This window comes from Anabrus simplex, chromosome 10 (assembly GCF_040414725.1).
Source record: "Anabrus simplex isolate iqAnaSimp1 chromosome 10, ASM4041472v1, whole genome shotgun sequence".
Taxonomy (NCBI): Eukaryota; Metazoa; Arthropoda; class Insecta; order Orthoptera; family Tettigoniidae; genus Anabrus; species Anabrus simplex.
Window position 1 is genome coordinate 85,855,036 of NC_090274.1, and position 17,859 is coordinate 85,872,894.

The 17,859-nt window shown below is 41.0% G+C and overlaps 1 protein-coding gene across 1 annotated transcript in view; it reads left to right on the forward strand.

The window, feature by feature from the left end:
• LOC136882007 (oocyte zinc finger protein XlCOF6) overlaps positions 1 to 12,714 on the forward strand; it is a 53,877-nt gene extending 41,163 nt beyond the window's left edge. Inside the window, exon 3 of the mRNA XM_067154497.2 lies at positions 11,274 to 12,714. Within this exon, the coding sequence (XP_067010598.2) occupies positions 11,274 to 12,714 (1,441 nt within the window). The remainder of the gene's footprint in view (positions 1 to 11,273) is intronic.
• Positions 12,715 to 17,859: the final 5,145 nt, after the last annotated feature.

Here is a 17,859-nt window from a genome sequence, read left to right on the forward strand (position 1 = left end):
CACCCTACACGTTGGGGCTCGATAGCTAGGTTAACAGTGCTATAAATTAATAGACAATCACAACACCCTGGACGTGGTGTTCTTCTTTTTTACTAAGTGAAACTTATGCCCTGGACGTGGCAAATAATTTGTGTTTTATGTGTTCTTTGTCATATGGTTGATTTCTATGTGTTGATATATGATGAACTGAGTGCTTTCGAACTTTTAAAGCCACTGATATTGCAATTTCCATTTGAAATTTTCTATGTGTCACATTTTGAAATATTTAAATTGCTCTAAATATCGAAAATATACTAGCAGCAATTGAAGCCCTTAGGCTTAATATGAATGAGGTTAACGCCAATTTAGAGACTAGGCTTACTGCAACATGTGCTAACATAGAGCGTAATATCAATGAGGCTAACGCCAATTTAGAGACTAGGCTTACTGCGACATGTGCTAGCTTAGAGAGACGTATTACAGAAACTTATACTAATCTTTCTAGCATAGCTGAGGCTAATGTTCGAACTAATGCTAATCATGCCAATGTAGACCAACGTTTAAATAACTTAGCCCAAGCAAATGTTGAATCAAATGCTACATCTTAAGCCAAAAGACAGATTGTCACGTGATTCTCGTCCTTTGAGTCTGGCCTTCTTGCCGTACGTGCAATCTGTCACGGATAGGATTGGCAATATTCTCAGAAAGCACAATATCAAGACCATTTTTAAGCCTAATATCACCATAGGCAATTGTTTGCGATCTGTCAAAGATCCTATTGGTTTAAACTGCGCTGGAATATATATGATTCCTTGCTCCTGTGGATCGGTTTATGTCGGCCAAACATGTAGGAAAGTAGCAACAAGGGTTAAAGAACATCGCAGGCACTTACGTCTTTGCCAGCCAGAGAAGTCTGCTGTGGCAGAACATGCCATACATAATGACCATCAAATAATTTTTGATGCAACTTCTGTCATTTGTAAAGAGAAACATTTTATTCCCAGAATCATTCGTGAGGCGATTGAAATTGCTAAACGCCCGAATAATTTTAACAAAGGTGACGGCTATATACTGAGTAGATCATGGCTACCCTCCATAGTTAACTCGTCAACATCTTTCTCCGTGACTCTGGAGGCCCTGGAATGAACTATATTTCTAACAGGGTCTCTCTATCTTGAGTCTGGTTACTATGGAGAGACCGTAGCCATTTTGCTTCGTTGTTGCTCTGAAGACGATCCTGGTCGCAGGATTGAAACGCGTCAGCTGGTATTTATTTATCATTACACGACCTAATATCCCCAAATAATTATCATAATGTTAAATAATTCAGTTGAATCAAATGCCAACCTAGATAGGCGGTTAGCGGAAGCTGATGCCAGCTTAGATAAGCGTTTACATGACGTGGTTCAATCCCAATTTACTGAAATGAACACGAAATTAGAATCCCGTTTCGACCAAGCAACTATTAGGATAGAAGAAAGATTCTCTGAGTCCAATAAGAAAATTGATGACCGATTTACGGAAATTAATTCTCAGCTTACTCGTAACATCTAGGAGATGAGAAAAACTATTAAAGGTCAAGTCTTAGAAGTTGTTAAGGAAGATTTACAGAAGGTTGTTCCTTCCGTTCAACAGCTTGCACAGGATATTGAGGAATTCAAGGCCGAATTTCAAGAGTCACATGGTCAGCTTTCGCAAATGCAGGCTAAAATTGTTTCTGTCCAAGATACTCTTCAGGACACGGTTAAGAATTACATTTCCAGAGTAGGAAACGACGTTGCTTTATTAAAAGCTAAGCAGGGCGAGTTTGACAAACGATTCACGCAGCAAGCCGATAATACGACCACACAAATTAGTCGTATTTGCAAAGATGTTGGTGAACTTAAAACTGAATTGAAGAACGATGCCAAACAAGTCGAAGGAATAGTCCAACTCCAGTTGGGAGATGTCAGAAATAATCTCGAACAACTAGCCACTAAGGTCGTTAATCTTGAATTTCGAGATACTTCCAGACCTATTTCTAGTTCGATAGAAGGAGTCGAAGGAACGTCATACCACACGACTATCGTTAAAATCCAAGAGGAAAACCTCCTAAATTCTCCGGTAAAGAATATTATACTGCTAAAGAATTTCTGATTAATGTAGCAGAATATTTTCAAGAACATAAGATTAGCGAGGATAGAAAGCTAAGAACAGTTGCCCGATTACTCGAAGGCAAAGCACTTTCTTGGTATTCCGTATTCAAATCTAATTTCAAGACATACTCTGACTTTGAGAAAGCTTTAATTGAATGTTTTTGGAACGCAGAAACTCAACACCTTATCAAACATCAACTATATTCGAGAAGGTATAACACCTCCATTAACACCTCTCGATACGCAGATTTTTTATTATCTCAGTTGAAGAAAATGCAGTATTTAGATCCTCCTCTGCCTGAGAAGGAACTTATTCAGGTTATTACATTACAATACCCTTCTCACGTTCAAGAAATCTTAGTAGCAGCGAATATTCAGAACTTGGATCAATTACATGCCGTATTGCGACGTCTTGATTCTGCTCATGCGCAGGGAACTTTGAAACCAAGCAAGTGTAAGGACATAGCCGCCCATCCAGTTCAGGTTAATGCTTCTGAACAACCACTACAAAGTCCAGAACGAACGGATAGAAAGGAAGAAAGGGATACTCAATCATCACCTACGCGGTATAGAGGGTTTAGGAAACGCCCATACCGTGGTCAGATGCCATACCAAACCAAACCTACTTGGTTAAAACAAGAAAAAAACAAGAGAGTAGAGACTCAAATAATTCGGACTTGCACAAACGATGGAAGGAAACACAGGACTACCTTCATCAGCTGAAACAAGAGGGTCATCAACCTGGAGCGACTTCTCTTGAATATCAAGAATATCATAGGAGAAACAACACCTTTGGTCAAAATCCAAAATCCACAGGTGCTGTTACAAAAAAACTTAAATTTTTCCAAAATAAGATTGCCTGAAAATGAGGAGGTCGGGTCATTTCACGTAGACATAATAAATTATTGGCACCTCGATGATGACTTAGTGTTTGAGGACGAGGTACCTATTCGTCAACATGTCCAACGAAGTCTACCCATAATTAATATTACCATTGGGGGATTCCAAGTATCATCATTAGTGGACTCGGGAGCGCAAGTGTCCCTAATTTCTGACAAACTGATAACATTAAGGATAAATGTGATCTTCTGATTTTGCCAGTTGCACAAGTGAAGATCAAGGGCATTATTCCTGACCTGAACATCAAATGCAAGCAGCAAGTATTCCTTGAGTTCACCATTAATGAGGAAGTGTGTGAACATGCCTTTCTGATAGTTTCGCCTATGAAATTCAACCTTATTTTGGGTTCAGACTTTTTGTCTAAATATAAGGCTAATATTGACTACTCTGCCAACACCATTCATCTATGTAGGATTGGATCTGTAGAGTTGCAGCTGGTGGATGGTGAAGATTTTAGGCTTCAAGGGATCGATTTACCCTGTATACAAGTCGATTGTGTGATTGCGATGCCGCCCCAGTCGACCAGGTACTGAAAGAAGAGGGTGATCCCGAGGAAGAAGAGGGACCCGTGTCAGAAGAAGAAGGAGATCCCGATGAAGGGGGACCCATTGATGAAATTTTAAATGACAAAGGGCCCGATTTTCTCACCTACATCTCCAGTGTAACTGAAGCCCCATATTACAACCCTGACATAGCAGCGGCGGAGGAAGAAATCTATCAAGCTTATCCGGACGTCTTTGATGAGAAGCCCGGATAAATTAAAAATTTTAAGCACCACTTCAACGTCAAGGATGCTTCGCCTTATAAACGCAAACCATATCCAGTGCCCGAGAAGTACATGGATGAAACCAGGACACTGATTCGTCAGATGGAGGCTGACGGAATTATCTCAAAATGCGTTACGCCCTATATTAATCCACTTACCATTGTAAGGAAACCCGATGGTAATCTACGTTTGTGTTTGGACGCTCGTGTCTTGAATGACCGACTGGTCCTTGAATATGACCACCCTCCTCCGCTTAAAGATGTCATTAAGCGAATTTATGGAAAGAAATATTTTTCAGGTATGGACATGACATCATCGTACTTCCATATCGTACTGGATGAACATAGCCGGCTCTTCACTGGATTTATCTTCGACAATATTACCTATGTCTTCAATCGGTTGACCTTTGGCATCAAGATCTCGGGAGCCGTTTTAATAAGAGTGTTGGAAAGCCAGTTATCTGATAAAGTAAAGGCCATCGCCACTATTTATGTCGACGATATCTTGATAGCATGTGATACATGGGAGCAGCATTTGGAAGATGTACACACTGTACTTAAGGAATTGAGAGAAATGAACTTTAAAATTAATTTGAAGAAAAGTCAATTCTTCAAGACGGAAGTTCTTCTTCTTGGGCATGTCATTAGCGCGGAGGGCATCCGCCCAAATCCTGCCAAAATTCAATGCATTGCGGATTTTCCTAGGCCTTGCAGGATTAAGCAAGTTCGGCAATTCCTGGCACTTTGCCAATTCTTTTCGCAACATTGCCCTCAGTACACAGAAACTGTAGCGCCTCTCCAGGAATTACCGAAGAAAAATAATCGCTGGAAGTGGACTACTGAATGTGAGCAATCCTTTATTGCTACTAAAAGGATGCTCAAAAATAATTTGCAGCTCTGCTATCCTAATTAAGAGTGGCCTTTCCATATTGAATGTGACGCCAGTAAGATGGGAATTGGAGCCGTTCCTTACCAAGTCGACCCTAATAGGCCCGATGTCAAGTTGATAATTTCATTTGTGGGTCGGAAGCTTAGGACACATGAAAAGTCATACACCATTACGGAGCTAGAAGCCCTAGCGATTGTATATTCGCTTTTGTATTGGAAAAAGGTTGTCTTTGGGTTTCCAATCACCATTTACACGGACCACAAGGCACTTACCTTCATTCCGTCTTCCGACCTTACGAATGAACGAGTCACCAGATGGGCATTATTCGTCCAACAATTCAATGTCTCTATCGTGCATCGATCTGGAAAGAACAACGTATTACCCGACGCTCTCAGTCGGAATCCTTCCGATGCGGCCGTAGCTTGTCCAATTTCAGTCATTAATAGTGATGACGAAGAATTTCTAAGAAAACTTCGATATCTAGCCCAAGCCCAGCGGAGAGATCACAGGCTAAGAGAAATAATTCGCTTCTGTGAAGGATCGATTCCACAACATGATCCAGACTATGCACGGATCGAGCAGGCAGCCCAATATTTTTCTTGGGACAACAACCTACTCTACAAGTACATTAATACAACCAAGACTGCTAAAAGGATTTATGCCCCGGCTAAACTTCGGGAAGCCATCATCTGGCATTGCCATTTCATCACAGGACATGCTGGAGTAGACAAAGTGGCTAGTGTAATTAAGGAAAGGTTCATCTGGGAATACCTCCGTAATGATATAAGAAAGACCATAAGAACCTGTGACTTGTGCCAACGGATTAAACCAAACAATTACCTTATGAGGGAATATCCGAGGCCTACCATTCCGGAGAAGCCACGGGAGGTGATGGCGCTTGATCTGTACGGCCCACTTCCCAAGGCGGCCAGGGTAACAAGCAAGTCTTAGTTATTGTTGATGTCTTTTCAAAATTCACCATGTTGTTACCTATCCAGAAGTCAAACACTGGAAATATTTTAAGGTGACTCCGCAGGAATGTCTTCCCTGAGATGGGGAAACCTACGTTTCTACTAACCGATCATGGAAGCCAGTTCACGTCTGCAGAATTCCAGGCGGCGATAGAAGAGTTGGAGATTCATCATATAATGAATTCCATTCGTCATCCCGAAGTCAACCCTGCTGAGCGATTGATGAGAGAAATTGCCAGATTCTGTCGGGTCTACTGCCAGCAGGAACAGTGGAGATGGATTGAAGTGCTTCCAGTGATGTAGAAAATAGTCAATTCCACTATCCACGAATCTACAGGAGATATTCCGATGTTGGTGCATCATGGGCATATTCCTCATCGCCCTTGGGGTGCTATTCTTCCTGCTCCGTCTGATGCAGCCATCGGTCAAGAAGCAAGAATCGCTAAGGCCTTGGGAAAATTGAGAAACGCTGCAGATATCAGACAGCGGAGAAATAGGAATCGCAAATTCAGACCACCCTTGTAAGTGGGAGACAAGCTGTTAAATCGCAAACCTGCGATGTCTCGTCCAGAATTGAGGATCTATGCGAAATTTTGCCCCTTGTACATTGGACCTTTCAGGATTTCTAGATCTTTGGACAACGGTGCTTATGAGGTCACAAGATTAGATGGCAACCTTGAAGGCATCTACAATGCTTTCAATCTCAAAAAATACTTTGAATAAGGTTAACTAAAGAAAATCCTCCTCGTATTTTCTTTTCCCTGAGAGGGAGGGATATGTACCGATTACGACCTGTACATGAGTATTTTTTGGGTATAAATATCATTTAATAATCACGCGTAATGTTCTGAGCACGCCTGGTTTGTTTACCGTCAGCGGGGCAAGCAAGCGAGTGAAGGACAGCTGTGACGTAGCCACAGGGGCTAGTAGACCGCCCGCCCGTCACAGCACGTGTTCCCAGCCTGGACTCGTATATTCTAGATTCCACGTCACATCTTCCCGAATGTTCGGCGGGGAAAATTTTGTAACTCCCGTTATAATTATGCTTGCGGCTTGAGCGATATGTCATCTTGTTTGTGATCACCTGAACGTCGCAATGCTCAAGTTTCAAGTAAATCCATCGAGGGATTCAGGAGATATTCAGTCAAGCTGTATTGTGACGTAGACGCCCCGGATCGAATAAAAGGAGGGCGCACTGTAGCGTGTTCACTCAGTTACAGCTGAGTAGTCAGCGTGGACACTCTCGCTGCTACTATCGTCGTGTAGAGACAGTCCCGACGAGGAACTCTGTAATTTTCTAAGTATTCATAAAGTGAACTAGTATTTTCTTCGAGTGTGGGAGAACGAATTCTTCCCAGTATTCTCAAGTGGACTTGCAATATTTCGAGTGTTAAAGAACATTTTCCAAGTCTTCATAATTGAACTTACAATATTTACGGGTGTTCGAGACTGGAATTTTTCCAATTATTCATGAAATGGACTTGTATTATTTACGTGTGCTAAATTCATAATTGGACTTGTATTATTTACGTGTGTTAAAGAGCGAATTCTTCATAAATTGAACCTGCAATATTTGCGAGTGTTAAGTGACCCATTCCTCTAATAAACAGCGATTTATAAACTTTGCTAGTGTTGATCTCTGAATGTGCTTTAAGTTCCCGTAAGCATAAATTTGTGATTTTGCTGGTACTGGATCAAAGACTTATAAACTTTGCCGGTGATGAACTCTAACTTCATTCAACGTCTTTAAAACATAAATTTAGGATTTCACCTGTGTTTATTCAAAGACTTGGATACCTTGCCAGTGATAGACTGTAAATTTATTCATGTGGATGGACTTGTGTTTTCGTACATGTTCATTCAAAGACTTGTACATTCGCCAGTGTTGATTCTAAACTTTATAAATTTCGCCAGTGATGAACTTTAAATCTATTCAGATTTTCATGTGGATGGACTTATGTTTTTCGTCCGTTTTCATTCAAAGACTTGTACCTTCGCCAGTGATGAACTTAAAAATTTGGTTATAGTTTCATGAGAAGGGACTTGTGTTATTTTTTGCCAATATTTATTCAGAGATGAGGACTTTGCTAGTGGTGAACTTTGAAAGTATTCATAATCCTCGTATGCAGAGACATATCATTTTATGAGTGGTTAATTTTGAAAATCTTGACGAATAATAACCAGTTACTTCGCTAATAGGTTAATCACCCAAGGTTCTTATGAACTCAGATTTATCAGTACTGCGAGTGATCTTGGAGACATCAACCCTCTTAGTCACATTGGACTGAGGTAGCAAATGATTATCTTCAACATCACCAGGAACATCGGGGTTCAAACTGGGCCTCGAAAGTTCGAGGCATCTCTACCTTCTACCAACCCAGACAGTCCAGCTGCTTCTGTACGGAGTCCCTGGAATCTTCTGGAACGTGTTCCAACCTGCTCGGCTTGGTGAACTGGAGAATCCGAGCCATATTATAGGACTATGTGGAAGACAGCTTATATCTGCCTGGAGGTGATGTGCAATTTCATGTCTTATATGAATAAACTCGTATTCAGTCAGAGTCAAAGCTTTCTTGTAGATAGGACCCTACCTCCTGTACCGAGCCCTAGCTACTAGTCACCCTATTTTAGCCCTGAGAACTATATTCTTACTTACTTTAAAATGTAATCTGAGAGTCGGGCTCTTTTACCGGTACAGTAGGAAGAGGTCATACACTACTCTGTCAATAAAGAGGAGGTCAAGCGCTGCTACGTCTTTGAGGAGAAGGAGTTTCACACTACATTGATGTTATGTTAACCAGCTTGGTATGAAAATGTGAAACCACTTTAAAACTATCTTCGTAACTGTGGATTCGAACTTACCTTCCCTCGAGTGGATGTTTTGGCTATAGGACCTAAAGAAACATTTAGCAAACTTGCTCTATGGAAGAGGAAAGCACACCGACCCTTGGATGAAAACAGGCTGATGCAGTATTGAGTATTGGGACTCCTTGTTAAGTTGTATGTTTTATCGTAAACTTACGTTTAATCCGACACTGCATAGTGAAGTCATTAAAGCGTTGTCAATTGGATCCACTGATTGTTTTGAAATCATGCTAATCATCATTTATTTTACTTTATATTATTGTCAATTAATAAATTTTGTAGTTTTAATTATCATTTCAATTTGTTGCACCTCATACCAGTATGGTTTGGTTACCCAGGGGGTAGGCCCCTTTAAACCAGGATTATGATCATCATCATCATTGATCTAGTCGGTGACTGTTCAGCCCCACTATGTGAGTAACACCATCGGTCTGCATTGCTTGTGAGTAGCACACTAATGTGGGGAACACCCTTGGTCTGTGTTACCTGTGATTAATACCACCATGAGACGAAAGCCATGAGTACGATACTTTTGATTAATACCACTAGAGGGGGAAGGCCATGGTTCTGATTTACCAGTAATTAATACTATTGCAAGGTTCAGTTACGTAGATTTTGGACCCTTTTGGACAACAAGCATTATCTCTGAAAATAAGGCATTGCGAATTGTATCCACTTCTTGTCTATGAATCATGGTAATTTTGTCACTGTCATTCGTTTTAGATTTTATTCCACAGTACCAACAAGAGCATTTTCTTTATTTCTCAGTGTCGAAAACTTGATAATCAGCAATTCTGAATGTATAAATTCACAAAAACATTGATTATCGCAGCAAGTTTGAGAGTCAAAATAACCTTTGTTATCTATGTTTTTTGCTTTGCATTTATCTAAACAGTGTAAGCAACACAAGTGACCCCGGTACAATGGACCCCACACCTTATTGGTGTATGAAGAACAAACAATTCCCAATAATTATAGAAATGTTAGAAGTTCTACAATTGTGCCACCCACTCAAATATTTATTTTAACACAGCTTGTGTGGCAGTGAAGAACAGTTCAGGAGAGGTTGTACTAGTGAAAGATTTTTTGGATTGGGGGAGTCATTTATCCTTAGTGCCTTGTAGTCTTATCACGAAGCTTGGCATTTGTACTGAGATTTCTTGCTGCCTATATTTGGCGTAGGCAATACAGGTGTATCGCTTGAAATGATCTACATGCAATCTTGTTTCGTTCTCTAATGTGTCAGATTATACATTGAGGTTGAACTGTGCAGCTGTGAATACAACCACAAGCCAACTTCCTGCACAGCAACTTGATTGTTCCAGTTGGTATATTGCTCGTGAAGTCATTTAGGTGTTAGTATATTTTAGCAGCATTCTGCTGTTTATATCTTGCTAAGAGCTGAAGTCAAGTATAATATTTTGTCTCCTAATATCTTCCATAAGAAAGGTATCTCATCTTGTTAGATGACCAAATTTGGTTGGGGATTGTCAGGCACCATCCCTGAGTATTGTGTAAAGAATAACGCCAAGGTTCGGTATGTCGGGCTTATAAATCTTGATTCTCTTTACACAAAATTGCAAAGGTTTTGGAAGCTTGAAGAATTCCATCAACTTTTTCTTACTCCCGAAGAAACGGCATGCGAAGGACATTTTCTTGAATAGTGATTAAATGGATGTTTCTGGTAGGTTTAATGACAAACTTCCTATTCGTCTTGAAGTATCACCTGCAGCTTAGTCTAAGCTAATGCTGTTCAACAAATCGAACACATTGAAAATAATTTTTCTAGTTTTCCAGATTTTAAACAGTTGCATGTAAGTTTCATGCATGAATACAGTGAAACGGGACACATGGGAAACGTACCGCTTGTGACTTCTATCTCATCAAGCTTTCATATGCCCCATCATTGTGTGCTCAAATATTCTAGCATGACAACCAAGCCAAGAGTTGAGTTTGACAGGTGTAAATCTTGAAATGGGATAGCTAGGAACTTTTTGTAAATGGTTGGCTCTGAAATTCAGCCTGATTTCCTATCTATTACTTTGAGTTTCAAAATGTATCTTCTTACTCAATCAGCTGATATTCCTAAGATATACAAATTTGTGTTAATATATCCCGAACACTGAGTCTTAAGAATATAGCATGGCACGAATCCTCTGATGAAGAGATCAAGGACTACCACCTTACTGCTATTACAATTTCTGCCCCATTTCTTGTTCTGAGATTTGTAGTTCATCTTTCTGACGAGCACACAGAATTTCACCCTAATTCATATTCTTTTTTTTTACGTTGATGTGTTGACGGGTACTAGCTCAGTTGAAGTACCTGAGAAGCTTCAGTCAGTAATTTCTTCCCGGCTTTATGGTATACATACGTATCTCAGAAATTCGATGCCATATGGCCCAGAAGCCCTTGTCAATGTCCCTGTAAATGATAGATAAATCTTGTCAACATGTAACTTCACTAAGGATGAAGCTATTCAAACATTAGTTCTTATTTGGCATCCTAAATATTTTGAGTCTCGGTTAAAACAAAGTTGAATTGTTTCGATGTGTTGTGGTTAAGCGCAAACTTATCATATATTCTATTTGGCATTTGGAAATTATATGGGCTATTGTGTTCGAGCCTTTATCTGATATTGTTGAGATTTGTAGTGCCATGTAATAAGAAGCAATATTGGTACATATATTGAGTTTGCATCTGGATATTGTATTTGATTTTATTTTGTTAATTGTAAAATGTTATAATTTTTTGTTTTCTGTCTTCTAGCTGTGGGAACATCACATTAATGACCGGGGGTCCGGTGAGTACATGTGACAGTAATTGTATCATATGGAATGAAGGAGGTGAGGTTATGTGCACTTTGCCCTCATGTAATGATTGCAACCTACACATGTTGTCCGACTCTGATCAAAGCCCAATGGAACCTTTTAGACAAAAGGCACTTTGTTGTAATAAATGTGGTTCTGAATTTTCTCGGATGTCGCTCCTCCGGCGTCACCTGCGTCAACATGCTGGTGACTGTCGACTTTCCTGTAAACAATGTGGTAAGAACTTTTCTTCTAATTCCGATCTACAGCGTCACCTGCTTACACATACTGGGTTGCGATTACATTCCTGTGAACAATGTGGTAAGGAGCTTTCCTTAAATTCAAATCTTCGGCGTCACATGCTTACACATTCTGGTAAGAGTCCGTATTCCTGTAATCAATGTGGTAAGATCTTTACCGAAAATCTATGTCTTCAGAAACACCTGGTTACACATACTGGTGTCCGGCCCTATAGTTGTGATCGGTGTGGTTATAAATTCACTAAAAAATCAAATCTTCGGCGACACATGCTTACACATTCTGGTGAGCGTCCATATTCCTGTTGTCAATGTGGTTATAAGTTTACTGAAAAGGCTGGTCTTCGGCGACACATGCTTACACATTCTGTTCAGCGTCAACATTCCTGTGATAAATGTAGTTCTGTGTTTACTGCACAGTCAGGTCTTAGCAGACACCAGGTCACACATGCTAGTGAGTGTCCATATCCTTGTAATCAGTGTGGTAAAACGTTTTCCGAAGACTTATATCTTCAGAAACACCTGGTTACACATACTGGTGTCCGGCCCTATAGTTGTGATCAGTGTGGTTTTAAATTCACTAAAAAATCTAATCTTCGGCGTCACATGCTTACACATTCTGGTGAGCGTCCATATTCCTGTGGTCAATGTGGTTATAAGTTTACTCAAAAGGCTGGTCTCCGGCGTCACCTGCCTACACATTCTGTTCAGCGTCAACATTCCTGTGATAAATGTAGTTCTGTGTTTACTACACAGTCAGATCTTAGCAGACACCAGGTCACACATGCTAGTGAGCGTCCATATCGATGTAATCAGTGCGGTAAAACGTTTTCCGAAGACTTATATCTTCGGAAACACCTGGTTAGACATACTGGTGTACGTCCATATTCCTGTGATCATTGTGGTTCTAAGTCTACTGAAAAGTCAAGTCTTCGGCAACATCAATATATCCATACTAGTGAGCGTCCACATTCGTGTGATCAGTGTGGATCTATGTTTACTCGACAGTCAGGTCTTCGGAAACATCTCGATACAGATGCTAGTGAGCGTCCTTATTCCTGTAATCAGTGTGGTAAAGAGGTTTCCAGAAAGTCAAGACTTCAGGACCATTTAGTTACACATACTGTTGAGCGTCCGCATTAATGTGATAAATGTGGTTCCAAGTTTACTTAAAAGTCATGTCCTAGGAGGCACTTTAGTTACACATACTGGTGAGCGTCAATAAAAAGGCAAGACTTTGGAAACACCTGTTGATGCATACTGGTAGTCGCCCAAATTCTTGTTATCAGTGTAGCAGTAAGTTTTCTAACAAGTCACATCTTCCTGACCAGCGAAGTACGCATACTGCCCAGATAAGACTTCTACTCAGGAAGACCCATTTATGCATACTAGAGATAGTCGTAGTAGATGCGGTAGGAAGATAATTGAAGAGTGCCAACTGGATATACAATATCTTACACACCTATTGTAGTATATGTGAAAAAAAATTAAAATCATTAATAACCATTATACATATTACTAAAATATTGATATCAAGGAAAATACTTGAACGCCTCACGCAGGCCGTAATTTGTAAATAGGTGTTAATAATTAACCATTCCAATATGATTAAAGTAAATTCAAATGTGAATAAAATAATTAATCGCCTGACGCTTCGGCGTCCAATTAAATCTATCTAAATAAATTACTAAAAATTAAAATAAATTAATAAAATTGTATTTGCAAATGTTCACAGTATAGGCGTCAGAGTTCACCACAATGGATTACTCGAATTTTAATAGTGCATGATAATCCTTTCTCTACCACAGCGTGAACATAAGGCTGTGTATTGGTACATCTTCAAGCCTTTCCTAGCCTTCGGGAAACTACTCAATAGGTAGGGACTTCTGCTAGCTTCATCAATGACTCCACTGATTTCAAAATAGTTAAGTGTATTCTGAAAAGTATCCGTGATAGGCACCTCGTCAACAGAACAAAATATACATAAAATACACTCAAAATATATAGCTGGTAGACACCATGTTTACACATAAATAAATAAAACCAGTGGGAGACCAAAAGCGAGGACCAAGCCTTCGCTTGCAGTCAACCCATTGAATAAAGCACATACGTATAGAAGTACCCTTCACTGTCTGTGTATCAACACAACTTGCATATTCTCATTATTGGCACCTGTTATATCACACTAATACTGTGTTCACTGACTCTAACACTTGGTTTAAAGGTACATCACTCGACCAACACACGCTTGTTGATCCAGAATATAAATTGTGGAAAGTCTGAAATACAGCACCCCATACCTCTCACCAACATACAATACCAAGTGCCTAAGCACTCCACAGTTGTAGGTTGTTACCGCACTTCACAAACACAGTAAAACCAGGTTTCTACAAGGTGCATCTCTCCTCTGCTGTTTGAAGTCAAGTTTTCTCTACCAAAGTTCAAATTCCAGTATCAAGCCAAGTCTAGTATGCTTCTCGCCGTTAAATCACATGCCTATATAGAACTCTTACATGATACGTCTGGGTTGATCCTGGCCGTCCAATCACTTATAGAAGATATTGTCAACATGCGCCCCGAACCTCTTCCGGATCTCATGACTTCAACAAGGCCACCTCATCCGACTCTGGGCTATTCACATGAATCATGGGAACTTCCCGACAACAACGTTAACATAATCACCTCATCGGACCCAGGGATGTCCGCATGACTCATACAAATTTCCGAGTTGTAATTACGACTGTTTCCCCTCCGTTTGTACAAAACAAATTGCTCATATCACATATGGATACCTTCCAGTTTAAAATATTATGAATAAATATACCAATGAAATAATGATAATGATAAATCAAATACTGGCAATTTTTTTATCTCCTACATTTGAATACAGTGCGAAGTTAGTTGGATGGATGGATGGATGGATGGATGGATGGATGGATGGATGGATGGATGGATGGATGGATGGACGGACGGATGGATTGATGGATGGATTCTCATGTTGAATGTTGTAGTGTGTTCTCCGCCAATGTCCGTAGATGGATCAAAGGTTTAGAAGTTTAGTTGCACTAACGCGGCGCAGCATCTTGCTGTGTGTCGCAATTGTGGGCACAGCGGAGAAAGGGACAGACACTGCCCACACGTCTGTTAGGCAGGTCGCTGTGGTGTCTCGTCTAGTATTGTGCGAACAGCGGCCAAATGAAATGGCGCGTTAACTGCACGTCCACTCCAAATATGAGGTGCGTGCAACAACCCGATTCCTATGGGCCAAAAGGAAGAATTGCACGGATATTCATCGTAAAATGAGTGCCGTGTAAGGGGAGCGGGCCATTTCCCGGTTGGATATCGTAAAGTGGTGTCAGCAATTCGAAGCCTGACGCACGGATATCACGGACAACCATCGCGAAGGCAGGCTCGCAACGTCCAGGACCCCTGCAAAGGTCTACAGTGTGAATGCGATCATTAGACAGAACCGGTGCATTAAACAGAGAAATCCCTACGCAGCTGAACATGTCGTATAGCAGTGTGTTCGCCAGTGTTCACGAGGACCTTGGATATCCTAAGCTGTGTCAAAGATGGGTTCCAAATCTCACTGATGAGCACAAGGGACAACGTTTCCAATCATTCCTGGCATTTTTGCCACGCTATGCCGCAGACGGCAAGGGGTTTCTGCGGCGAATCCACAGGCGACGAAACGTGGGTCACCCCGAAACGAAGAGAACATCAGTGGAATGGGTGCACCCCTCATCACCACAACGAAAGAAGGTCAAGATTCAACCTTCAGCCGGTAAGGTTATGGCGACGGTGTTCTTTGACATAGAGGGTTTGCTGCACGTGGAATTCATGCCTAAAGGAACGACGATCAACGCGGCGTCGTATTGTCAAACGTTGCACCGGTTACGTAAAGCGATGAAAGAAGCGGCGGGGGAAATTGAGCCCCGGTGTGATTTTGTTGCAAGATAACGCAACACCTCACAAGGCCCGTCAAACGAGAGAACCGCTACAGCTTTTCAAGTAGGAGGTCTGGCAACATCCACCCTACAGTCCTGACCTAGCGCCATGTCACCTTCATCTGTTCGGTAAGTTCAAAACGGAGCTCGGTGATCGGCGTTTCCAGACCGAGGTGAAGGCCGCTGTCTCCGTGTGGTTGCAGAACGCTGTAGGAAATTTCTATGCATCCTGCATCGACAAGTTGGTTGTGCGTTCGCAGAAATATTTGGTGTCTCTTGGAAATTATGTGGAAAAGTGACGTTACAGTGTATGTCGTGTTGCTGTTGTATAGGTGGTGTAATAAATGGCCATTACTGGGAAGTGCAACTTATTTTTTGATCTGCCCTCGTATTTTTTCGGAAACATCTGTCGCCCAAACTGCCGTAACTGTGGAAAAATTTTCGTGAAAAGTGCACATTTTATGAGCACCTGCTAAAAGACATGTATAATCCTCTGTAATCTCATGGTGAACGTTTCGACTGATGTCACTCCTTTCTTGGCTGTCGTGGCGCATTTCCTGCATGTATAATTTTCGGAAACACCTCTTCATACATACTGAATTTCGCTCATACTCCCGTAGATTATGTGATAAGAGATTTCATGAAAATTGCACGCTTAATGTGCAACTGCTTAAAGATATTGTAGAGCTTCCGCACTCTTTTGGTGAGTGTTTCCCCTTTTATCTCGTCTTCTACCACACCTGCCTTTCTCATATTGCTGGGCGCCTACAAATTTGTAAATAATGTGACATTAATTCAAGATATCTAGGCCCGGTTTCTTCAACTGCATGTTAAATTTTACTTAACACGTGTTAACTAACAATTGTTATTAATTTAGCACTTTGTTTAAAAGTGTCCTGTTTCACGAACACATTTCCAACATTGGTTACGAAACAATTGTTAAAGACAAATTAACACATTTCAGTGAGATTTCTGAACGCGTTTTGCAGTGAGCGTCTATTGTTTCTTTACATAAAGCGCTCCTAGTGGTGTGTTGAAATAGTATTTTGTCACACAGACATATGGTTGACATTATTTTAGGTTATGGTTAGCGGTATCCGGTAAGACGTAAACATGTTAAGTAAGAGGAACAAAAGCGTTATCGTAAATGCGAGATTTTATTTCATTTAATTCTAATTTAAAATTATGCGAATGTGCTTAAAAATAAAAGAACGGACTGTTATATCACAACATTCGATATAGCCTATTCTCATATTCTTATCACCGGGAAAACGTGATACTTGATGTGTTTTGAATGGTTTTCTGGCATTATTTTATTGCGGGGAAAATAATGTAATGCTACAGTGGCAGCAGGAATTCTTTGCAGGATTCTACACACTTTTTGTTGCACTCGTGAACATAGTTGCCTATAATTACATGATAAGTGTCTCAAGCATAATATCCAAGAAGTAGAGGCCAGGCCCTGCGGTCAACCGATTTCACCGAGTTTCAATGTACCTATGGGGAGACGCTCAACGGTAACTCGTGTATAAGGGTTTAAGTCAACTTGCTTTCTTTTTCGAAAAAAGAGGTCAGATATCATTATACAGGATCCGTTTCGGACAAAGTGGAGGTGGTAGAACACTAAAAGGAGAACAAATTTTACTTAAACATGTCAGGTCCGCAACCTAATAACTTCTGAAAAAGTGATGAATCCCCGATTCCAATGCAAGGGACTTGTATCACAGCGGGGCGGAGTGATGGCCAAGTCTGCGAACCTCGTAGACGTAAATTCGTGTCTCGTCGCAGCTATGATTTTTGAACAAAATAAATTAATATGTCCGCCTCTGTGGTGTAGTGGTTAGTGTGATTAGCTGCCACCCCTGGAGGGCCAGGGTCGATTCCCGGCTCTGCCACGAAATTTGAAAAGAGGTACGAGGGCTGGAGCGGGGTCCACTCAGCCTCGGCAGGTCAACTGATTAGAGGTGGGTTCGATTCCCACCTCGGTCATCCTGGAAGTGGTTTTCCGTGGTTTCCCACTTCTCCTAACTTAAGGCCACGGCCGCTTCCTTCCTTCATCCTTCTCTATCCCTTCCAATCTACCCATCCCCCAGCAAGGCCCCTGTTCAGAATAGCAGGTGAGGCCGCCTGGTCGAGGTACTGTCATCTCACCAGTTGTATCCCTGACCCAGAGTCTGAAGCTTCAGGACACTTCCCTTAAGGCCCACGCTGAGTCCGAGGAAACCGATCCTGGAGGGTAAACAGATAAAGAGGAAGACGATTAAATTTATATTTCAGGGAACGTCAAGATAAAAATTGGAACAAAAATATTACGCAAATTGCAGTAGAGTTATATTTTCTA